The 26,135-nt window shown below is 44.7% G+C and overlaps 1 protein-coding gene across 6 annotated transcripts in view; it reads right to left on the bottom strand.

The window, feature by feature from the left end:
* Window positions 1–598: 598 nt before the first annotated feature.
* LOC122931045 (disheveled-associated activator of morphogenesis 2) overlaps window positions 599–26,135 on the bottom strand; it is a 222,037-nt gene continuing 196,500 nt past the window's right edge. For all 6 annotated transcript variants that reach the window (XM_044284949.1, XM_044284944.1, XM_044284947.1 and 3 more), the window contains 4 exons: window positions 23,623–23,683; window positions 21,855–21,986; window positions 10,076–10,246; window positions 599–4,135 (listed from right to left, as the gene is read on the bottom strand). In XM_044284949.1, coding sequence (XP_044140884.1) covers window positions 3,920–4,135; window positions 10,076–10,246; window positions 21,855–21,986; window positions 23,623–23,683 — 580 coding nt within the window. In that variant the 3' untranslated portion in view covers window positions 599–3,919. The remainder of the gene's footprint in view (window positions 4,136–10,075; window positions 10,247–21,854; window positions 21,987–23,622; window positions 23,684–26,135) is intronic.

Below are 26,135 nucleotides of genomic sequence, written 5' to 3' on the forward strand. Positions count from 1 at the left end.
TACTCTGTGCTGCTGGGACCTTACTCCTACTACCTTTAACCTTCCTATGTCTCTATCCTCTTACTGACATCAGGATGCTGCCCCCATCACTTGGTCCCTTTCCCCGCTCCTGAAATACTCTGTGCTGCTGGAACCCTGCTCCCACTACATTTAACCTTTCTATGTCTCTATCCTCTTACTGACACCAGGATGCTGCCCCCATCACACGGTCCCTTTCCCCGCTCCTGAAATACTCTGTGCTGCTGGAACCCTACTCCCACTACCTTATAACCTTCCTATGTCTCTATCCTCTTACTGACATCAGGATGCTGCCCCCATCACATGGTCTCTTTCCCGCTCCTGAAATACTCTGTGCTGCTAATCATATCTTTCCATTCTGTTAGTTAAAGTCAATGCAGTTAGATTGGTTAGGCCTCTTGCACACAAAGTTTTTTTTTTCCATTTACTTTCCGTTTTTTGCATTCATTTCAATGGATCCGCCAAAAAAAATGGAAGGTACTCCATATGCCTTCCGTTTCCATATTTGCATTCAAAGATAGAACATGTCTTATTATTGTCCGCATAACGGACAAGGATAGGACTGTTCTATCAGGGGCCGGCTGTTCCGTTCCGGAAAAAAACAGAATGCACACGGACGTCATTTGTATTATTTGCGGATCTGTTTTTTGCGGACCGCAAAATACTGATAAATCCATACAGGTCGTGTGCAAGAGGCCTTACACAAAGACCTCATAGTCTCTGACACACTTGCTCAGGGTCTCAATACTGTTTGGTAAAAGGAACAGGGATCAGCGGCATGACAGGTGATAAGCGGCTCATATAATGGAGCGGCTCTCAGTGAGTCGGGTCTGACGGTCACGTGCTGTAACATGGCCCCCACAGGATCCATCTCCAGACATCGCACAGATCGACATACACAAGACCTACAGTCTACGTCTACATACATATAAGGCCTCCTGCACACGAACGTGTGCTGCCATGTTGCCGTATTGCAGACCGCGATGGGTCCGCGATCCGCTGCGGCTGCCCCACGGTCGGTGTTCATGCATTGCGGCCCGCAGCACGTTCGTGTGCAGGAGGCCTAAGACAAGCAGGGCCCAAGAGAGGAGCCTAGAAAACAACGGAGGATGCATCCATAACCTGCTCTCTCCATCACTGGCTCAGCCTACTCCTCGTATCACGGGTACATGACTACAGCCAACCATCCCCTTAAAGGGGCTCTCCACCAGTCATCCTCATATGGTGGCCAGTCATCTCCTAGACCTGTCCAGTCTCATGGAAAGAAAAAGTACTGCAACTTTCTAAAAAAAAACAAAAAAAAACAAAACACAACTTTCAATTCTAAATCATGCTCCTTACCACTGCTTGCTGTCAGGGAATGAGAACAATCTTGTTTGCATTCAGAGGGTGACTACTCGTCCAGAGCTAATACTTGTAGGAAAGGACTATGGACAAGATTTTGTAGTTTCGCCCGTCTAGCTGCAGTCCAGAATACTGTACATTCTACCCCTGGGGACTGCAGCCGTGTACATCACCGGTCTCGACTCTCACAGCTGAGGGTTTGTCACAATTAGATCCACCTAATCACATCACAAAGGTAAACTGCATAGTCCTGCAGGATTGCACAGGCTGGAAATATTGTAACAAACCCTCAGGATTTCAACAAACAATCTCTTTTTCACTGACAACAAGCAGTAGTCTTGAAAATGATAAGGCATTGCAGCATAAAGTACACTGGAAAGTTGTAGAACTTTTCATTATACTCGGATTATAGTTTAATCACTGGCGACATAACATTCCCATCCCCCTATTTTGTCTTCTACTATCAGCTGCATCATGTGACACGTTGTATCATTTAATGTATCAAAATCGTTGTCTTGGATTAAACAATGTATCAAATCTCCCTCTTATTGGCGGAGGGGTTAATATTGCCTCCTGTCACCGTCAATGATGCCTACAGAAAACCTGGTGCCATAAATTTCATTGTGAAGCCACTATTTGGTTTTGGTACGGCCTAGTACTTTCATGGCGTGTCCTATGACGTATAAAAGCAGCTACAGAATTTAATGTGCGGCTCCAGATATTTTCCATCTTCAGTCACTTCCCTTTTATATGTCGACAACTCAGTAAAAAAGGAAACTTACAACAAAACCAGTCATCATGCCACATAGATATATATTATTGCCGCAGAAGGTACCAAGGTCCTCAGGAACACTCCAGGATAAGTGCTTCATTTCTACAGAAGTGACTTGGGTCATGGAGACTGAAGGACCACCGTGCCGACCACTTTTCATTGGGGAAGCCTATGAGAAGTCTTGATCTGGAAAGGGTTGTGCCAGACATGATAAGAAGATACAGCTTTGGGATGCAGTAGACCCACAACTACGACCAGCGGTAGGCAGAATACATGTGCAAATTATCCACTGATAACCGAAGACAAAAGGTCTCCATTCCTGCATGGTCCAACCTCAAAATAGTAACCATTGTTTCATCTCCCCAGTAGACCAAGTCTTCGATACATTCAAGGTTGACTGTAAAGTTGACATGTGCCATGGTTCTTCTTTCCACAAGTGGTCCAAGACATCTCAAAAAGATTTTTCCCCAAGATGAGACAAAAATTTTAGAAGGCTGTACCAACTCTCAAGTAGATCGAAGCCTACCGTCACATGATGAAGAAAGTGTTGAAGACAATACATCTCCATTGGTGTGCATTTGCTTGAGAACATTTAGATGTTATATGTTTCTATTCACTGATTCAGGGTTTGTTCCATAAATAATATTTGCGTGTTATGAGGTCCTTCCTGCTATACATTGTCCAAGATGTTTCCATTGCTGGTCCATAGATGATTTACAGGGTTACCACCATAAGCTAGAAGACCCACGACGACCACTGCTCTACATTTCTAAATTCTTAGCCACCACCAATGGTTCTAGATTCTGGACAGTACACATATGTTCTGCATTCAACCTCACTCTTCCATTGTTGTCCCAAGTTTTTGAAACTTGAGGTTAAGTAAAGTCTAACTTTATGACCAAGAGTAAGACCTTAAATCCCATGACTTGTGTACCTGCCAGTTCTCTTCTCATTCCTATAAAAAAAAAATCTACATTTTGATGCGCTAGAACATGACTATTTTTGGCTCTTTCATGTGTCTGACAAAGTATATCTCCCATGTTTTTGGCAGTGATAAGGTTGGGTTCCAGAACCTGATGACGCGTCCTTTTCTCCCCCCTATTTTTCGGTTACGAAATGTTTGTGCTTTTGTTGAGACAGCTGAAACTTTTCAGCGTTCTCGAAGCCAATACTAACCATGGCAACACATGAAAAAGGTAAAAAGTGCACAACATGTTGCTATCGTACAGTGGTTTTGAGATTTTGGAGAAGGTCCTGGAATTACAAAGAGTACGTTTGTGCGAGGTCCCGTACATGACCGTAGAGTAGAAGGGGGGGGCTCTGATACTATTACTTGCAGCTGAAATGTTACCGTTAAATCTAAAAAGAAAATGTAAGAATTTTTACTTTAAATTCCGTACCTGGAATTTTCTATTTACATCTATTATTGGCCACAGAATGTTCCTATCATCGTCTATCTGTGGGTGTAATGTTTTTGGAGAGCTTGAATCCTTAGGGTAGATACTGTACAAAATACCAAAGATTTAGACAGTGCAAAAATAATTAAAATATTTGGCACTTGTAAAGCGTGACTGCGGCACGTTCTCCTGCAGGTCTCATAGACATGGACCTGGTCCACTGCGTTTCTCCACTGAGGCACTTTGAAGAGCTTGATGCTCAAGCTATGGTGGGAATGATCTTGGTCACACAGAGGTGAAGTTCTTTAGTTCTGCAGGGCAGTTTCCGGTGACCTTGACTCATCACCCACGCACTATGGTCCACGCTGCAACGTCTCTATGTCTGATCCTAACAATTTAGCTTCGTCACTGCCCTCTCTCTGCTAGTGTCCAGAATTTGGTTACCGGAACGTTTCCGATTCCTCTTAAGTTTGGATATGTCCTTATCAAAAACTTCCCCCGATCTTAATGCTGACACCAGATCATCAAACTCGCCGCCTTCTTCCGATATACTGCCGGCTTTGGCCTTCTTAAGTCGCCGCTCCTTCTCACGTTGCTCCTTAAGCTAGAAGAAAAGAAAATGGAAAAATTCTAGAAATATTCAGACCTAAGTAACAGGTGAAATATCCAACCAGAAGACACATAATATTAAGATGGATGTCATATTGTCTCTATCCTGGAAGGAGATTTCTCCGCTGTTTAGATATGAGATAGATGGATGACAAATCGAGAGAGAGATGGAGAGATAGATATAGATAGATACAAATAAAGAAGCAGCGCACCACTAGAAGCACTAAGATAAGTAGACGGTGAATGTGTGAGGACAGTAAGACGCTATACTTACTGTTAGAGAAAGTAGAAGCTCTTAGCGCATATTGTTGATCAGAAATACGTAGGGTCCATCTACCGATCGACAAGGTGGCTTCTACCAGACGGGACCTTCTCTAACACTGACTATGTTAAAGGAGCATCCAGCTATTGTGATATTCCTGATTAAAAGCACCAGGCAGGTGGGCGGCAGTGCAAGGTTCACAGAGGAAGACTATTCCCCTATACATATAATCAAAGAATGAACCAGCACCTCCAGGGTTAATCGCAGGTGCGATCAACAATATGCGCTAAGAGCCTCTACTTTGTGTAACAGTAAGTATAGCAGTCCTGCGTCTCACTGTCCTCACACATTCACCGTTTACGTGTATCCTATAAGCGCTTCTAGTGGCGCGCCGCTACTTTATCTGTATGTGTATGGCTTGATAGCATAGCATGGCAGCGTGCACCTGCGATTAACCCTGGAGGTGCTGGTTCGTTCTTTGATTAGATAATAGATAGATAGATAGATAGATAGATACGGGTGAAACTCGAAAAATTAGAATATCGTGCAAAAGTTCATTTAATTCAGTAATGCAGTAAAAAATTTGAATATTGTGAAAAGGTTCAATATTCTCGGCTCAAAGTATCAGACTCCAGTCAGCTAAGTAATCCATACCCCTGAGCAAAGGGGACCTGAGATTGTGACTTTGGGGTTTCATAAGCTGTAGCCATAATCATCCAGATTATAACAAAGGCTTGAAATATCTCACTTTGCCTGTAATGAGTCTCATGTGTTAGTTTCACCTTTCAAGTTGCATTACTGAAATAAATGAACTTTGCACAATATTCTAATTTTTCAAGTTTTACCTGGAGATACAGTTGCAATAAAAAGTATGTGAACCCTTTGGAATGATATGGATTTCTGCACAAATTGGTCATAAAATGTGATCTGATCTTCATCTAAGTCACAACAATAAACAATCACAGTCGGCTTAACCTAATAACACACAAAGAGTTAAATGTTACCATGTTTTTATTGAACACACCATGTAAACATTCACAGTGCAGGTGGGAAAAGTATGTGAACCCCTAGACTAATGACATCTCCAAGAGCTAATTGGAGTGAGGTGTCGGCCAACTGGAGTCCAATCAATGAGATGAGATTGGAGGTGTTGGTTACAGCTGCCCTATAAAAAACACACACCAGTTCTGGGTTTGCTTTTCACAAGAAGCATTGCCTGATGTGAATGATGCCTCGCACAAAAGAGCTCTCAGAAGACCTACGATTAAGAATTGCTGACTTGCATAAAGCTGGAAAGGGTTATAAAAGTATCTCCAAAAGCCTTGCTGTTCATCAGTCCACGGTAAGACAAACTGTCTATAAATGGAGAAAGTTCAGCACTGCTGCTACTCTCCCTAGGAGTGGCCGTCCTGTAAAGATGACTGCAAGAGCACAGCGCAGACTGCTCAATGAGGTGAAGAAGAATCCTAGAGTGTCAGCTAAAGACTTACAGAAGTCTCTGGCATATGCTGACATCCCTGTTAGCGAATCTACGATACGTAAAACACTAAACAAGAATGGATTTCATGGGAGGATAGCACAGAGGAAGCCACTGCTGTCCAAAATAAACATTGCTGCACGGTTACAGTTTGCACAAGAGCACCTGGATGTTCCACAGCAGGACTGGCAAAATATTCTGTGGACAGATGAAACCAAAGTGGAGTTGTTTGGAAGAAACACACAACACTATGTGTGGAGAAAAAGAGGCACAGCACACCAACATCAAAACCTCCTCCCAACTGTGAGGTATGGTGGTGGGGGCATCATGGTTTGGGGCTGCTTTGCTGCGTCAGGGCCGGGACGGATTGCTGTCATCGAAGGAAAAATGAATTCCCAAGTTTATCAAGACATTTTGCAGGAGAACTTAAGGCCATCTGTCCACCAGCTGAAGCTCAACAGAGGATGGGTGTTGCAACAGGACAACAACCCAAAGCATAGAGGTAAATCAACAACAGAATGGCCTAAACAGAAGGAAATCCGCCTTCTGGAGCGGCCCAGTCAGAGTCCTGACCTCAACCCGATTGAGATGCTGTGGCAGGACCTCCAGAAAGCGATTCACACCAGACATCCCAACAATATTGCTGAACTGAAACCGTTCTGTAAAGAGGAATGGCCAAGAATTACTCCTGACCGTTGTGCCCGTCTGATCTGCAACTACAGGGAACGTTTGGTGGAAGTTATTGCTGCCAAAGGAGGTTCAACCAGTTATTAAATCCAAGGGTTCACATACTTTTCCACCTGCACTGTGAATGTTTACATGGTGCGTTCAATAAAAACATAGTAACATTTAACTCTTTGTGTGTTATTAGTTAAGCCGACTGTGATTGTCTATTGTTGTGACTTAGATGGAGATCAGGTCACATTTTATGACCAATTTGTGCAGAAATCCAAATCATTCCAAAGGGTTCACATACTTTTTCTTGCAACTGTAGATAGATATTAGATAGATAGATAGGAGATAGATAGATATTAGATAGATAGATAATAGATAGATAGATAGATAGGAGATAGATAGATATTAGATAGATAGGAGATAGATAGATAGATAGATAGATAGATAGATAGATAGGAGATAGATAGATAGATAGATAGATAGGAGATAGATAGGAGATAGATAGATAGATAGATAGGAGATAGATAGATATTAGATAGATAGGAGATAGATAGATAGATAGATAGATAGATAGGAGATAGATAGATAGATAATAGATAGATAGGAGATTTTTTTATGTTCTTATTCTTAGATAGAGACAGAGAACTTTCCATTACAAACGTCTCCAGGCAGAAGGAGAACTGTGGATAAGGCCTCATGCACACAACCGTTTTTTTTTTTGCGGTCCGCAAAAACGGGTTCCGTAGTTCCATGATCTGTGTCCGTTTTTTCTTCCGTGGGTTTTCCTTGATTTTTGGAGGATCCACGGACATGAAGGAAAAAGTCGTTTTGGTGTCCGCCTGGCCGTGCGGAGCCAAACGGATCCGTCCTGACTTGCAAGTCAATGGGGACGGATCTGTTTGACGTTGACACAATATGGTGCAATTGCAAACGGGTCCGTCCCCTATTGACTTTCAATGTAAAGTCAGGGTATATTTTAACTTGAAGCGTCTCCATCACCATGGGAACGCCTCTATGTTAGACTATACCATCGGATTTGAGTTACATCGTGATAACTCAGATCCGACAGTATATTCTAACGCAGAGGCGTTCCCATGGTGATGGGGACGCTTCAAGTTAGAATATACTATGAACTGTGTACATGACTGCCCCCTGCTGCCTGGCAGCACCCGATCTCTTACAGGGGGCTGTGATCCGCACAATTAACCCCTAAGGTGCGGCACCTGAGGGGTTAATTGTGCATATCATACCCCCCTGTAAGAGATCAGGGGTTGCCAGGCAACAGGGGGCAGACCCCCTCCCTCCCCTGTATTACATTAATTGGTGGCCAGTGCGGCCCCACCGGCCCCCCCTCCCTCTACTGTATTAATTTCATTGGTGGCCAGTGCGGCCCCCCCCCTGCCCCCCTCCCTCCCTCTACTGTATTAATTTCATTGGTGGCCAGTGCAGGGGGGGCGCACTGGCACTAATGAAATTAATACAGTAGAGGGAGGGAGGGGGGGCCGGGGGGCAGGGGGGGGGCCGCACTGGCCACCAATGAAATTAATACAGTAGAGGGAGGGAGGGGGGGCAGGGGGGGGCCGCACTGGCCACCAATGAATGTAATACAGGGGAGGGAGGGGGTCTGCCCCAGTTATCTACTGTATTAATTTCATTGGTGGCCATTGTGGCCCCCCCCCGGGCCCCCCCAGCCCCCCCTCCCCTGTATTAATTTCATTGGTGGCCAGTGCGGCCCCCCTCTCCCCCCCCCCCCCCATCATTGGTGGCAGCGGAGAGTTCCGATCGGAGTCCCAGTTTAATCGCTGGGGCTCCGATCGGTAACCATGGCAACCAGGACGCTACTGCAGTCCTGGTTGCCATGATTACTTAGCAATATTAGAAGCATTATACTTACCTGCTGCGCTGTCTGTGACCGGCCGGGAGCTCCTCCTACTGGTAAGTGACAGGTCATTAAGCAATGCGCCGCACAGACCTGTCACTTACCAGTAGGAGGAGCTCCCGGCCGGTCACAGACATCGCAGCAGGTAAGTATAATGCTTCTAATATTGCTAAGTAACCATGGCAACCAGGACTGCAGTAGCGTCCTGGTTGCCATGGTTACCGATCAGAGCCCCAGCGATTAAACTGGGACTCTGATCGGAACTCTCCGCTGCCACCAATGATGGGGGGAGGGGGAGGCTGCACAAGCCACCAATGAAATTAAAACTGGGGAGGGAGGGGGGTCTGCTCCCTGCTGCCTGGCAGACCCTGATCTCTTACAGGGGGCTATGATATGCACAATTAACCCCTCAGGTGCGGCACCTGAGGGGTTAATTGTGCTGATCACGGCCCCCTGTAAGAGATCGGGTGCTGCCAGGCAGCAGGGGGCCCTTATGTACACAGTTCGTAGTATATTCTAACTTGAAGCATCCCCATCACCATGGGAACGCCTCTGTGTTAGAATATACTGTCGGAAATGAGTTTTCACGAAGTGAAAACTTAGATCTGAAAAACCTTTTATGCAGACGGATCTTCGGATCCGTCTGTATGAAAGCAACCTACGGCCACGGATCACGGACACGGATGCCAATCTTGTGTGCATCTGTGTTTTCTCACGGACCCATTGACTTGAATGGGACGGTGAATCGTTGTCCGTCAAAAAAATAGGACAGGTCATATTTTTTTGACCAACAGGAAACACGGATCACGGACGCGGATGAACAACGGTGCATTTTCCGAGTTTTCAACGGACCCATTGAAAGTCAATGGGTCCGCAGAAAATCACGGAAAACGGCACAACGGACACGGATGCACACAACGGTCGTGTGCATGAGGCCTAATCCGCACGACTAAGACCTTAATTTCCTGGAAAAAATCAAGTGACTGAATGGCGTACATGCCATAGAGGCAGGCCACGCAACTACTATGGTCCTCTGAAGAGAGGGGCCACTAGAAAAGCTAATATGGTCTTATAAAGAGAGGGGCCCCAGTGCAGCTACTATGGTCCTCTGAAGACAGGGGCCACAGTGCAGCTACTATGGTCCTATGAAGAGAGGGGCCATAGTACAGCTACTATGGTCCTATGAAGAGAGGGGCCACAGTGCAGCTACTATGGGTCCTCTAAAGAGAGAGGCCCCAGGGCAGCTACTATGGGTCCTATTGGTCTCATCACTTATTATATTGGGTACCAATACAGGACCCCCTCTCCATTTTCAGCCAAATAGTGAAAGGGGTATAGATATGACCCAAAGGTCAGACAGTGTGGGGCCCCATTCCAGGAGTAACTATTGGGCACCGCGGACAACTGTCACTATCCTGAGTGACGCAATATCACCAGATCTTATTGCTACCAACATCTGGGGATCTCCAGGTCTACACAAAGGACCATCGACAATGTGAGAGCGGCCAGAAAGAGAGCTGTGCCAATCAGCTACAGCGCCCCTGCAGGTGAGGCAAAGGATTACGGCTCTATGGACCTCCAGACTTTATAAAGTATTAGCTAGACTTATAAATGGACGCCTCTTTGAGAAGCGCATCCCTACCATGGCTTCCATCCGAGCCCTTCGTTCTTCCTCCTCCTTCTTCTTTCTCATATTCTCCAGATCTTGCTTGGCCTCAGAAAATGACTGCAGAAAAAGATTAAAGATGCCAAAAAACTCATCCGGCTGCATTTTACCCTCCGATTCTCCAAAATGTTTCATTGCTTTGGCGAACTGAGAGAAAAGAAAGAATGGAAACAGTCAGAAAGACGATGATGTCATCGAACTCTACAATCAAGTGTATGGACTCTCTAGTAACATCCAAAGATGCATTCAATTCCTAGTGTTTAGGATTGTGCTGGAAGACAAATGTGAATACAGCTCTGCAAGGTTCACCGCCTGTAAAGAGCATCCCCCGGTGAACTGCATTGTGGTAGAGAAAACAAATGTACCGCACACCGTACAGCAATATGACACTGGACAGAAGAAAAATGCTCATCATTCGATATCATCAGGGCAAATCTAACTGCAGCTTTGGATGTGACTAGAGACATAACCCAACTCCAATCTTTCCTATTGTATCAGGTTAAATACAAAGCAATAACTACAGAGATGACTCCAATATGTAGAAAGAAGAAGAAAAGGAGGCCATGACCGACGGGTGTCCGACCGCAGCGCTGGGTTCACGTCTGAGGTCTCATCACTGATTTCTGACGCTGTCGGCAGCAATTCTACAACGACCTCGTCCACAGTAAACACTTCACTGAAATCTAAACCCGAGGATCTGTGATCAGCACTGTTTATAATGGCAAATACAAAGCAGAAACTGAGGAGCCAGAATATATAAAACCGTCCTGTATCCACCAGAGAAAACTGCACAAATAAGAAACAGCATAGTAGTTATATTCTTGTACATAGGAGCAGTATTATAGTAGTTATATTCTTGTACATAGGAGCAGTATTATAGTAGTAATATTCTTGTACATAGGAGCAGTATTATAGTAGTTATATTCTTGTACATAGGATCAGTATTATAGTAGTTATATTCTTGTACATAGGAGCAGTATTATAGTAGTTATATTCTTGTACATAGGAGCAGTATTATAGTAGTTATATTCTTGTACATAGGAGCAGTATTATAGTAGTTATATTCTTGTACATAGGAGCAGTATTATAGTAGTTATATTCTTGTACATAGGAGCAGTATTATAGTAGTTATATTCTTGTACATAGGGGCAGTATTATAGTAGTTATATTCTTGTACATAGGAGCAGTATTATAGTAGTTATATTCCTGTACATAGGAGGCAGTATTATAGTAGTTATATTCTTGTACATAGGAGCAGTATTATAGCAGTTATATTCTTATACATAGGAGCAGTATTATAGTAGTTATATTCTTGTACATAGGGGGCAGTATTATAGTAGTTATAATCTTGTACATAGGAGGCAGTATTATAGCAGTTATATTCTTGTACATAGGAGGCAGTATTATAGTAGTTATAGTCTTGTACATAGGAACAGTATTAAAGTAGTTATATTCTTGTACATAGGAGGCAGTATTATAGTAGTTATATTATTGTAAATATGAGCAGTATTATAGCAGTTATATTCTTGTACATAGGAGGCAGTATTATAGTAATTATATTATTGTAAATATGAGCAGTATTATAGCAGTTATATTCTTGAACATAGGAGGCAGTATTATAGTAGTTATATTCCTGTACATAGGAGCAGTATTATAGTAGTTATATTCTTGTACATAGGAACAGTATTATAGTAGTTATATTCTTGTACATAGGAGGCAGTATTATAGTAGTTATAGTCTTGTACATAGGAGCAGTATTATAGTAGTTATATTCTTGTACATAGGAGCAGTATTATAGTAGTTATATTCTTGTACATAGGAACAGTATTATAGTAGTTATATTCCTGTACATAGGAGGCAGTATTATAGTAGTTATATCCTTGTACATAGGAGCAGTATTATAGTAGTTATATTCTTGTACATAGGAGGTAGTATTATAGTAGTTATATTCTTGTACATAGGAGGCAGTATTATAGTAGTTATATTCCTGTACATAGGAGCAGTATTATAGTAGATATATTCTTGTACATAGGAGGCAGTATTATAGTAGTTATATCCTTGTACATAGGAGCAGTATTATAGTAGTTATATTCTTGTACATAGGAGGCAGTATTATAGTAGTTATATTCCTGTACATAGGAGCAGTATTATAGTAGTTATATTCTAGTACATAGGAGCAGTATTATAGTAGTTATATTCCTGTACATAGGAGCAGTATTATAGTAGTTATATTCTTGTACATAGGAGCAGTATTATAGTAGTTATATTCTTGTACATAGGAGCAGTATTATAGTAGTTATATTCTTGTACATAGGAGGCAGTATTATAGTAGTTATATCCTTGTACATAGGAGCAGTATTATAGTAGTTATATTCCTGTACATAGGAGCAGTATTATAGTAGTTATATTCTTGTACATAGGAGCAGTATTATAGTAGTTATATTCTTGTACATAGGAGCAGTATTATAGTAGATATATTCTTGTACATAGGAGGCAGTATTATAGTAGTTATATTCCTGTACATAGGAGCAGTATTATAGTAGATATATTCTTGTACATAGGAGGCAGTATTATAGTAGTTATATCCTTGTACATAGGAGCAGTATTATAGTAGTTATATTCCTGTACATAGGAGCAGTATTATAGTAGTTATATTCTTGTACATAGGAGCAGTATTATAGTAGTTATATTCTTGTACATAGGAGCAGTATTATAGTAGATATATTCTTGTACATAGGAGGCAGTATTATAGTAGTTATATTCCTGTACATAGGAGCAGTATTATAGTAGATATATTCTTGTACATAGGAGGCAGTATTATAGTAGTTATATCCTTGTACATAGGAGCAGTATTATAGTAGTTATATTCTTGTACATAGGAGGCAGTATTATAGTAGTTATATTCCTGTACATAGGAGCAGTATTATAGTAGTTATATTCTAGTACATAGGAGCAGTATTATAGTAGTTATATTCCTGTACATAGGAGCAGTATTATAGTAGTTATATTCTTGTACATAGGGGCGGTATTATAGTAGTTATATTCTTGTACATAGGAGGCAGTATTATAGTAGTTATATTCCTGTACATAGTAGCAGTATTATAGTAGTTATATTCTTGTACATAGGAACAGTATTATAGTAGTTATATTCCTGTACATAGGAGCAGTATTATAGTAGTTATATTCCTGTACATAGGAGCAGTACTATGACAGTTATATTCTTGTACATAGGGGACAGTATTATATTATAAAGAGATATACTGTAAGTATTATTCAGATTGTACAGTAGGATATGTTTTCGCTCTTTATTTGCAGTACTGAGTATACATTCTTTATTATAAACTTCCTTGTTCTCATTTTCTTTTTTGTGTTTTATGATCCTGGTTACATTAAATCAGTTTTCCTCATTAGTGATGACCTGGAAACAATCTCATTTCCAGACCTGACACTATGACACTGTGACCTCCACCCTTTTGTGCAGTCATGGATATATATATCTGAGCTGTATACACATAAAACATCATCCCAAATATCAAGAACAAGGATATAAAGTGACAGGCTGTGTCCCGAATTCCTAATATTTTGTTGTCTCACTTCTTCCAAGTTATATTTGGCTCAAACTCTTTATTTTTTCAGAAAACAGTTCAGTAGCCGAGTGATGGCCGAGCTGACCGGGCACCTGGCGGCAGAGGACTACATCACACCTCAGTCAGCTGCTTCCTGATTGGCTAATGAATAATTCCACAGCCCCCTGATTGGCTCCAGTGAGTTCTGTAAAGAAGTTTTACTAGCCGCCTGCTTCCTGATTGGCTGCAGTGAGCGCTATAAACAAGCTTTATGAGCCATCTGCTTCCTGATTGGCTGCTCAGGACTTTCTGTGCAGACACAATGTTATTTATGGGAAGGATCTGAATTTCTCTGCTATAAATATCAAAGTTTATTGGTCCGAGCTCCACTTACCAGGAACACCCAGCACGTGTCTTAAAGGGAACCTGTCAATGGAAATGCACCTTTTAATTTTCCCGTCTCAAATATGCCGACTTCCCCCCCCCCCCAATTAAAACAGTTAATTGGCAGATTAAAGGAAAATGCAGATCATATGCAAATGAGCCCTCAATGCCAGTCAACAGCAGGAGAACAGTAGTATCTACGTAGTTCTCCTTCTGTTTCCCTTATTTTCCACTTTTGAGGGGATGGAGAAGTCGACTGAACCCCCTAATTTATCTCACTGGTCGTGCAGATGCCCTGCATGCTCCTTAAAGGGCCAGTCACCTTCTACAGGAGCAGTCTATCATATTACAGTAACGTTATGAGAGGAAATTATATTAGCCACGCATGTGATCTAAATGTCTTTTATGGCTCTGAGCTCTGGAGAAAAGTGACATAAAGCAGTGGTCATGGCTGGGAGCAATTTGCCCTACCTGCCATTCACCTCTTTAAAGGATGCTACAGTCAGACCAACTGTAAAAAAAAATGGCTGATAACAGGGAGCAATAGACTGTATTCTCCTGTCCTACAGTCATCCTCTCCCCTGAAATGGCTGATAACAGGGAGCAATAGACTGTATTCTCCTGTCCTACAGTCATCCTCTCCCCTGAAATGGCTGATAACAGGGGGCAATAGACTGTATTCTCCTGTCCTACAGTCATCCTCTCCCCTGAAATGACTGATAACAGGGGGCAATAGATTGTATTCTCCTGTCCTACAGTCATCCTCTCCCCTGAAATGGCTGATAACAGGGAGCAATAGACTGTATTCTCCTGTCCTACAGTCATCCTCTCCCCTGAAATGGCTGATAACAGGGGGCAATAGACTGTATTCTCCTGTCCTACAGTCATCCTCTCCCCTGAAATGGCTGATAACAGGAGAGCAATAGACTGTATTCTCCTGTCCTACAGTCATCCTCTCCCCTGAAATGGCTGATAACAGGGGCAATAGACTGTATTCTCCTGTCCTACAGTCATCCTCTCCCCTGAAATGGCTGATAACAGGGGGCAATAGACTGTATTCTCCTGTCCTACAGTCATCCTCTCCCCTGAAATGGCTGATAACAGGGGGCAATAGACTGTATTCTCCTGTCCTACAGTCATCCTCTCCCCTGAAATGGCTGATAACAGGGGGCAATAGACTGTATTCTCCTGTCCTACAGTCATCCTCTCCCCTGAAATGACTGATAACAGGGGCAATAGACTGTATTCTCCTGTCCTACAGTCATCCTCTCCCCTGAAATGGCTGATAACAGGGGGCAATAGACTGTATTCTCCTGTCCTACAGTCATCCTCTCCCCTGAAATGGCTGATAACAGGGGCAATAGACTGTATTCTCCTGTCCTACAGTCATCCTCTCCCCTGAAATGGCTGATAACAGGGAGGCAATAGACTGTATTCTCCTGTCCTACAGTCATCCTCTCCCCTGAAATGGCTGATAACAGGGAGCAATAGACTGTATTCTCCTGTCCTACAGTCATCCTCTCCCCTGAAATGGCTGATAACAGGGGGCAATAGACTGTATTCTCCTGTCCTACAGTCATCCTCTCCCCTGAAATGGCTGATAACAGGGAGCAATAGACTGTATTCTCCTGTCCTACAGTCATCCTCTCCCCTGAAATGGCTGATAACAGGGGGCAATAGACTGTATTCTCCTGTCCTACAGTCATCCTCTCCCCTGAAATGGCTGATAACAGGGGCAATAGACTGTATTCTCCTGTCCTACAGTCATCCTCTCCCCTGAAATGGCTGATAACAGGGGGCAATAGACTGTATTCTCCTGTCCTACAGTCATCCTCTCCCCTGAAATGGCTGATAACAGGGGGCAATAGACTGTATTCTCCTGTCCTACAGTCATCCTCTCCCCTGAAATGGCTGATAACAGGGAGGCAATAGACTGTATTCTCCTGTCCTACAGTCATCCTCTCCCCTGAAATGGCTGATAACAGGGAGCAATAGACTGTATTCTCCTGTCCTACAGTCATCCTCTCCCCTGAAATGGCTGATAACAGGGAGCAATAGACTGTATTCTCCTGTCCTACAGTCATCCTCTCCCCTGAAATGGCTGATAACAGGGAGCAATAGACTGTATTCTCCTGTCCTACAGTCATCCTCTCCCCTGAAATGGCTGATAACAGGGAGCAATAGACTGTATTCTCCTGTCCTACAGTCATCCTCTCCCCTGAAATGGCTGATAACAGGGGGCAATAGACTGTATTCTCCTGTCCTACAGTCATCCTCTCCCCTGAAATGGCTGATAACAGGGGGCAATAGACTGTATTCTCCTGTCCTACAGTCATCCTCTCCCCTGAAATGGCTGATAACAGGGAGCAATAGACTGTATTCTCCTGTCCTACAGTCATCCTCTCCCCTGAAATGGCTGATAACAGGGGGCAATAGACTGTATTCTCCTGTCCTACAGTCATCCTCTCCCCTGAAATGGCTGATAACAGGGAGCAATAGACTGTATTCTCCTGTCCTACAGTCATCCTCTCCCCTGAAATGGCTGATAACAGGGGGCAATAGACTGTATTCTCCTGTCCTACAGTCATCCTCTCCCCTGAAATGGCTGATAACAGGGAGCAATAGACTGTATTCTCCTGTCCTACAGTCATCCTCTCCCCTGAAATGGCTGATAACAGGGGCAATAGACTGTATTCTCCTGTCCTACAGTCATCCTCTCCCCTGAAATGGCTGATAACAGGGAGCAATAGACTGTATTCTCCTGTCCTACAGTCATCCTCTCCCCTGAAATGGCTGATAACAGGGGCAATAGACTGTATTCTCCTGTCCTACAGTCATCCTCTCCCCTGAAATGGCTGATAACAGGGGGCAATAGACTGTATTCTCCTGTCCTACAGTCATCCTCTCCCCTGAAATGGCTGATAACAGGGGGCAATAGACTGTATTCTCCTGTCCTACAGTCATCCTCTCCCCTGAAATGGCTGATAACAGGGAGCAATAGACTGTATTCTCCTGTCCTACAGTCATCCTCTCCCCTGAAATGGCTGATAACAGGGGGCAATAGACTGTATTCTCCTGTCCTACAGTCATCCTCTCCCCTGAAATGGCTGATAACAGGGGCAATAGACTGTATTCTCCTGTCCTACAGTCATCCTCTCCCCTGAAATGGCTGATAACAGGGGGCAATAGACTGTATTCTCCTGTCCTACAGTCATCCTCTCCCCTGAAATGGCTGATAACAGGGGGCAATAGACTGTATTCTCCTGTCCTACAGTCATCCTCTCCCCTGAAATGGCTGATAACAGGGGGCAATAGACTGTATTCTCCTGTCCTACAGTCATCCTCTCCCCTGAAATGGCTGATAACAGGGGGCAATAGACTGTATTCTCCTGTCCTACAGTCATCCTCTCCCCTGAAATGGCTGATAACAGGGGGCAATAGACTGTATTCTCCTGTCCTACAGTCATCCTCTCCCCTGAAATGGCTGATAACAGGGGGCAATAGACTGTATTCTCCTGTCCTACAGTCATCCTCTCCCCTGAAATGGCTGATAACAGGGGCAATAGACTGTATTCTCCTGTCCTACAGTCATCCTCTCCCCTGAAATGGCTGATAACAGGGGGCAATAGACTGTATTCTCCTGTCCTACAGTCATCCTCTCCCTGAAATGGCTGATAACAGGGGCAATAGACTGTATTCTCCTGTCCTACAGTCATCCTCTCCCCTGAAATGGCTGATAACAGGGGGCAATAGACTGTATTCTCCTGTCCTACAGTCATCCTCTCCCCTGAAATGGCTGATAACAGGGGGCAATAGACTGTATTCTCCTGTCCTACAGTCATCCTCTCCCCTGAAATGGCTGATAACAGGGGACAATAGACTGTATTCTCCTGTCCTACAGTCATCCTCTCCTCTGAAATGGCTGATAACAGAGGGCAATAGACTGTATTCTCCTCTCCTACAGTCATCCTCCCCCTGAAATGGCTGATAACAGGGAGCAATAGACTGTATTCTCCTGTCCTACAGTCATCCTCTCCCCTGAAATGGCTGATCACAGGGGGCAATAGATTGTATTCTCCTGTCCTACAGTCGTCCTCTCCCCTGAAATGTCTGATAACAGGGGGCAATAGACTGTATTCTCCTGTCCTACAGGCATCCTCTCCCCTGTAATGGCTGATAACAGGGGCCAATAGATTGTATTCTCCTGTCCTACAGTCATCCTCTCCCCTGAAATGGCTGATAACAGGGGGCAATAGACTGTATTCTCCTGTCCTACAGTCATCCTCTCCCCTGACATGGCGGATAACAGGGGGCAATAGACTGTATTCTCCTGTCCTACAGTCATCCTCTCCCCTGTAATGGCTGATAACAGGGGCAATAGATTGTATTCTCCTGTCCTACAGTCATCCTCTCCTCTGAAATGGCTGATAACAGGAGGCAATAGACTGTATTCTCCTGTCCTACAGTCATCCTCTCCTTTGAAATGGCTGATAACAGGGAGCAATAGACTGAATTCTCCTGTCCTACAGTCATCCTCTCCCCTGAAATGGCTGATAACAGGGGGCAATAGACTGTATTCTCCTGTCCTACAGTCATCCTCTCCCCTGAAATGGCTGATAACAGGGGGCAATAGACTGTATTCTCCTGTCCTACAGTCATCCTCTCCCCTGAAATGGCTGATAACAGGGAGCTATAGACTGTATTCTCCTGTCCTACAGTCATCCTCTCCCCTGAAATGGCTGATAACAGGGGGCAATAGATTGTATTCTCCTGTCCTACAGTCATCCTCTCTCCTGAAATGGCTGATAACAGGGTGCAATAGACTGTATTCTCCTGTCCTACAGTTATCCTCTCCCCTGAAATGGCTGATAACAGGAGGCAATAGACTGTATTCTACTGTCCTACAGTCATCCTCTCCCCTGAAATGGCTGATAACAGAGAACAATAGACTGTATTCTCCTGTCCTACAGTCATCCTCTCTCCTGAAATGGCTGATAACAGGGGGCAATATATTGTATTCTCCTGTCCTACAGTCATCCTCTCCCCTGAAATGGCTGATTACAGGGGGCAATAGATTGTATTCTCCTGTCCTACAGTCATCCTCTCCCCTGAAATGGCTGATTACAGGGGGCAATAGACTGTATTCTCCTGTCCTACAGTCATCCTCTCCCCTGAAATGGCTGATAACAGGGGCCAATAGACTGTATTCTCCTGCCCTACAGTCATCCTCTCCCCTGAAATGGCTGATAACAGGGGGCAATAGACTGTATTCTCCTGTCCTACAGTCATCCTCTCCCCTGAAATGGCTGATAACAGGGGGCAATAGACTGTATTCTCCTGTCCCGGGACAATAGACTGTATTCTTCTGTCCTACAGTCATCCCCTCCCCTGTAATGGTTGATAACAGCGGGCAATAGACTGTATTCTCCTGTCCTACAGTCATCCTCTCCCCTGAAATGGCTGATAACAGGGGGCAATAGACTGTATTCTCCTGTCCTACAGTCATCCTCTCCCCTGAAATGGCTGATAACAGGGAGCAATAGACTGTATTCTCCTGTCCTACAGTCATCCTCTCCCTGAAATGGCTGATAACAGGAGGCAATAGATTGTATTCTCCTATTCTACAGTCATCCTCTCCCCTGACATGGCTGATAACAGGAGGCAATAGACTGTATTCTCCTGTCCTACAGTCATCATCTCCCCTGAAATGGCTGATACCAGGGGGCAATAGACTGTATTCTCCTGTCCTACAGTCATCCTCTCCCCTGAAATGGCTGATAACAGGGGGCAATAGACTGTATTCTCCTGTCCTACAGTCATCCTCTCCCCTGAAATGGCTGATAACAGGGGGCAATAGACTGTATTCTCCTGTCCTACAGTCATCCTCCCCCCTGAAATGGCTGATAACAGGGGACAATAGACTGTATTCTCCTGTCCTACAGTCATCCTCTCCCCTGAAATGGCTGATAACAGGGGGCAATAGACTGTATTCTCCTGTCCTACAGTCATCCTCTCCCCTGAAATGGCTGATAACAGGGAGCAATAGACTGTATTCTCCTGACCTACAGTCATCCTCTCCCCTGAAATGGATGATAACAGGGAGCAATAGACTGTATTCTCCTGTCCTACAGTCATCCTCTCCCCTGAAATGGATGATAACAGGGGGCAATAGACTGTATTCTCCTGTCCTACAGTCATCCTCTCCCTGGTCCCTGTAAGAGAGTACAGAAGGGCATCCTTCCAGGTGAGCTCACCCCGGTGCCTGGTGCCAGTGATTCCCCCTCCAGAGCACTGGATGCCATGAGCTCTGCCAGGACAGGAACCCACAGACCCTTGGAGACGTCACTTGGCGCTCCCAGCGCCAGAACTCGCACTTTCTAAAGACTCTGCTTAGGGTGAGGATTACGGAGGGTAAAAGAACGTGAAATGTAAAATAAACAATCACCCTGCAGGAACGCGCCGTTCCCAATATTCGCCAAAATCTCAGCCTGTAATCAGCGACAAACGTTGCTGGAAAAATACAAAGTCCCCTAGTAAAACCACACTTGTCCTCATCCTCACTGCAGGGGCCCCACTGATCCCACACACATGCAGCAATGGGTTCACCCTCTTCTGTCTCCTCACTTAATTTAGTGAACTCGGCTACCGCCTTTCTGCACAGGACCTATAGAACTGTTCATCCTGAGCCCCCGATTCATGTATATAATGACAGAGCTAGAGTGAACACTGACACAGGACAGTGGAATAGGAAGGAATGTAACCTGTGGCGGTCAGGATAACATAGAATAGGCTGAAGATAATATTAAAATACTCAGGTCATCATGCAGCCCTGCATGCGTAGATCTGTTCAGTCTGAGCAACCTGGTTCATGAATAGAATTCCAAAATTAAAACTTATAGAAAGAACAGGGAAGAATGGGAGGAGGGGTGGATTTCTGTATTACAAGACAGTAAATTTATATGCCCTTCAAGGTGCGTGGGAAGCTGGGTGACAACCAATAAGGAGGCGCAAAGTTGAATAGAAGACAAAATGAAATCTTAAAAGAGTAAAAATATATGTTTACTGGTTACAGAATCTGAGCAGAATTCAGAATGCAGCTCTGGATGTTTAGGTAATCTCCTTTTCAGTTTGTGAACATAATTCCAAAATAGCAGTGAACACTGACACTGGCAGCAAAATAGAATAAGGATGCCACATAATGATATTGATTTATATGCTATTCAGTGCCATATTCTGCTTTAAAGGAACAGTCCAGGCAGAAATGATACCCTGTGCTTTGCCTTGCAGCACATTAAGGGGTGGAGCATGACACAGGGGATCTCTTTTTGGTACTCCTTAAATCATTGTGTCATGCTCCACCCCGTACATAACAGTATATATGTTATGTCTATAGAAAGAAAAAAAAGAAAAAACAATTAATTAAGATGGTGGCGCTGTTGTATTAGTACCTATAGAAAAATGTGGAGCTGCTACTGGTCATACGTGGTACTACAAGTGATTAAAATATAGCTGTAATGAAGAGAGAATCCTCCAGTGTAGACAGGCTTCTTGAAGAGGCTCAGCAGGCTTTATTATCAAATGACTACTACTCCAATCACATCTCATGCTGCATCCAGAACATCCCAGCGCATCCATGGAAACAGGGCATAGCATATATATTCAATGTAAAACAGCTTAACTGCATTCTTTAAGCCGCCAACTATGAGAAATGTTACTGCAGCTCTGGATGCGACTGGAGTATAAGACATTAAGTAGCTCGGGATCAGTAGTGCTGCGTTCCTGTTGTAGGTGATGGAGGCTCTTACCTTATCTCGGGCCTCACTCAGCAGGTCCTCGACCTCCGAGAAGCTGAAGCTGGCCACCGTGATGAAGTCACTCATTACTGACACAAAATGGTCCTCGGGATTCCTGTAGTGGCGCTTCTGATACTCCAGTTCCTGAAAAATATGAATGCAGAGATGAGTCTGGAGGAGACAAAGGAGTTCGGAGAAGACAGGGGAGTCCGGAGAAGACAGGGGAGTCCGGAGAAGACAGGGGAGTCCGGAGAAGACAGGGGAGTCTGGAGAAGACAGGGGAGTCCAGAGAGGACAGGGGAGTCCAGAGCAGACAGGGGAGTCCAGAGCAGACAGGGGAGTCCGGAGAAGACAGGGGAGTCAGGAGAATACAGGGGAGTCCGGAGAAGACAGGGGAGTCCGGAGAAGACAGGGGAGTCCGGTGGAGGACAGAGGAGCCTGGAGGAGGACAGAGGAGTCTGGAGGAGGACAGAGGAGTCTGGAGGAGGACAGAGGAGTCTGGAGAGGACAGAGGAGTCTGGAGAGGACAGAGGAGTCTGAAAAAGATGGAGGAGCCTGGAGGAGGACAGAGGAGTCTAGAGAGGACAGAGGAGTCTGGAGAGGACGGGGTGGTCTGAAAAGGACAGAGAAGTCTGGAGGGGAATATAAAAATCTTGAAGGGACAGAGGAATCTGGAGGAGGACATAGGGTTATGGACAGGACAGAGGCCTATGGAGAGGAAAGAGGTTTATGGAGAGGACAGAGGAACCTGGAGGAGGATATAGGGATCTGGACAGGACAGAGGAGTCTGGAGAAGACAGGGTGGTCTGAAGAGGACAGAGGAGCCTAGAGGGGACAGATGAGTCTGGGGGAGGACAGAGGAGCCTAGAGGGGACAGAGGGCTCTGGAGGAGACACAGGGGTGGACTGGCCATATACCCTACAGGGAAATTTTCTGGTGGACTGATGCCCTACTCAAGGTCGCTGGACAGGTACATAATCTGATGCTCTCAGCATTAATTAATGTAGGAGTATCAGGTACTTAAGTACCTGGCCAGCAGCTGCAGGTGCATCACCCTCCTCAGTATGGTTATAGGGAAGTATTTTATATTGCACTGTGGTATCTCGTTCTCCAGGAGAGGTATTCTGTGCTGCACTACGGTATTGCTGGCCCCGCCTACTTCTATTGTCCCTGGCCACTTGTGGCTTGTGTTGCTCCGCCTTCTATCAATTTGGATGGCCACTTTTAGTTTTTCCAGAGCCACTTTAAGTTCCCAGCCCGCCCCTGAGGAGACAGAGAGATCTAGAGGAGTCCAGAGGGGGCAGAGGAGTTTGTCATTCATCAGAGTCATTACACAAATAACATCCAAATATAGAAAATTCTGGGGAACACATGACAAATACTCTATGAGGGGACCCTGTAGCCCCCTTTCTTTCTTGTTATCACCCCCCCCCCCCATAAACACTCATTTACACAATATTTTCGGTATAATTCTCGTCTTGTGTTCTTAGGAATCTCCTGTAATAACTCAGGATAAAGTTTCAAGTCTTTGTCGTCAATGTGGTTGAGCTGATGATATCGCTGTCGGCTTCCCAGCCCACCACAAGGAGACTCATCTTTCCTGGAGGAGGTTCACAAGACGTCTCTGATCTCCGCACGTTACATGCAGCCGCCATATATGGCCACAAATCCAGCAAAACTCAAACTTATGGCCCCCCAAAATGCCACCCTATAACCATCTCCTGTGATTGCTCAGTGTGCTGATAATACAGGAGGATAGGGAAGGTCCAGAACTACTCACCGACTCCACGGCCCTCAGTCCGGTCTTTATATTGTGCACTTCCTTCTCCAACTCGACCAAGCTGAAAAAGAAAAATCCAATATGTATCACCCTGTGTACACAAACCGGACGTGTATAACGACGCATAGGCAGGAAGGGAGTACCATAAACTTAAAGGGGGCTTCTGGTTTTATATGAATACAGAATTGAAAAGGTCTACAACTTCCTCATAGATTTTGGGGGTCATTTATCAGTGTATTTAAGGTTAGTTTTTAGACTGGAGTTGCTATACACACCTGCGTAAAATTTAGGAAGATGGCGCACAGTAATAATAAAATTGGTTGCACCAATTTCTGTATAAGTACACCTGGGGGAACCCTGCCGGGAATTTTTTTTTTTTTAAATCACACTTTATAAATGTAACACAAAAGTGATCTACTCTAAAATTATTTCCAAAGTCTCACTCTAAGGCTGGGTCTGCACGACGGCACATAGGGCACAACTACACTGCAACATGTGTCGCGCGACAATTTTTATAATGGCAGTCTATGGTGTCGCACCACGCGTCAGTCTCAGAAAAATTCATCTTGAAAGGATTTTTTGTGACTGTCACGCTGTTGCAGCATGTCGTATGTCGCAGTGCGACACCACAGACTATCATTATAAAAATTGTCGCGTGATATTGGTGCAACAAAATGTTGTCGTGTAGACCTAGCCTTAGGCTAGGTCTACACAACGACATTTGTCGCGCGACATTTTGTTGCACCAATGTCGCGCAACGATTTTTATAATGGCAGTCTATGGTGTCGCCATGCAACATGCTACATGCTGCGACTGCGACTGCGACGCAACAGTCGCAGAAAATCCATTCGAGATGGATTTTTCTGCGACTGTCGCGTCGCAGTCGCAGCGCGACACCGTAGACTGCCATTATAAAAATTGTCGCCGACAAATGTCGTCGTGTAGACTAAGCCTTATTCTGTGTCGCTGGCGCTGCGCTCATAAAGCTGCCAAAATTGACCCCCACTTACAACTATTATAAAGCAGAATTCTGGCGTACAGGGCTTGATAAGTTCCCTCCTTTGTGTTTCTATGCCTCACCATTTCTAAGACCTCTGCTTGCTGGCAATGAATGAGAACACTCCTGTTTACACCCAGAGACGGTAACCCTGCGCACAGCTCTTCCTGCTCTCGGCAGAGAAGTGGATACAATTGTATCCAATGAAGACAATGCTTTGGACGCCAGACTGATACATTGTAGCAAACCCTGCAGTCTCCATAGCCAACGATGTCATAATTAACAGGAAAAGCAGCAGAATCACCTTACAGTCAAGTAATGGGCCCCAATACAGGTGAGTGGAGTCTATCGGGCCCTCCTGGTGTCCACCATCTCACAGAGCTATGGACAGAAGCCACACTCCAGATGTGAACAGACACCTAGATCTGTATATTGCTTCTGCTGTGCATGTGCAGTTTGATGTACTGTGAATATGCCACTAATCTGCCCCGCACCCGCCCCTCCACGTGGCATCCGCAGGAATAAAAATCCTTTCATTTACTTTTTCCAAATTTTCTTCCTGCGAGAAATTTTGTGCAGCATCTAAACAGGTTTGCAGAAAGCCCATCGACAGACGCAGGACACAGACTGACATTGGATCTCAATACGGAATTCACGTTAAATCCACCCCTAATATATAATATAGTCACCCGTCTGCCATATACCTCAGCAGCACACATCTCTCCCCTGTTCTGATAGTCCGTTACAATGTATCAGTCTGCAGCCCTGGCGGTTTAGCTTTACAGATTGCTATTTAGCTCTAGATGGCAGACATTGGAACAAAACCTCAGCTGTGAGAAGAATTGGGTCTGTATATGTTTTTAGTGTCTTAATGTAATCAAGAATGTTTCCATTCACTGACTATGAACAGAGATGTTGAAAATACTGAGGAATTGAAAGACAACGTACAGTATTGTTAAGGGTCCATTCACACGTCCGTATGTGTTTTGCGGATCCGTAAAACACGGACACTGGCAATGTGCGTTCCGCATTTTGCGGACCGCACATCGCCGGCACTCTGATAGAAAATGCCTATTTTTTGGCGGAACGGAAGTGCGGATGCGGACAGCACATTCTGGCCCCATTGAAAATGAATGGGTCCGCACCTGTTCGGATGCGGACCCATTTTGCGGATGTGTGAATGGACCCTAATGCTGGAAAACCCCATTAAAATCCCACATCCATTAAACCCAAAGTGATCCCCGCCCCCCCCCCCCCCCCCTTCAGATAATATACATAGAGCTTCCTGTGACCACTTCCGGAACCTGTAGCTATACACAAGGGGAAAGTAGTCACCCAGACAGGAAGACAAGGAACTGCTTGGCAATCTGTCCAGGGAAAGCTCCGAGAAGAGACGCTTAGCTGTCAGATTACACTGGGACCATGCAGACGCTGTGGTGGAGTTCTCCTTTAAGACTGCTGGCGGCGGTCACTGCAGAACATCTGGCGGCCTCGGCTCTCTCACCTGCTGCTCTAT

Source organism: Bufo gargarizans, chromosome 3, assembly GCF_014858855.1.
Source record: "Bufo gargarizans isolate SCDJY-AF-19 chromosome 3, ASM1485885v1, whole genome shotgun sequence".
NCBI lineage: Eukaryota > Metazoa > Chordata > Amphibia > Anura > Bufonidae > Bufo > Bufo gargarizans.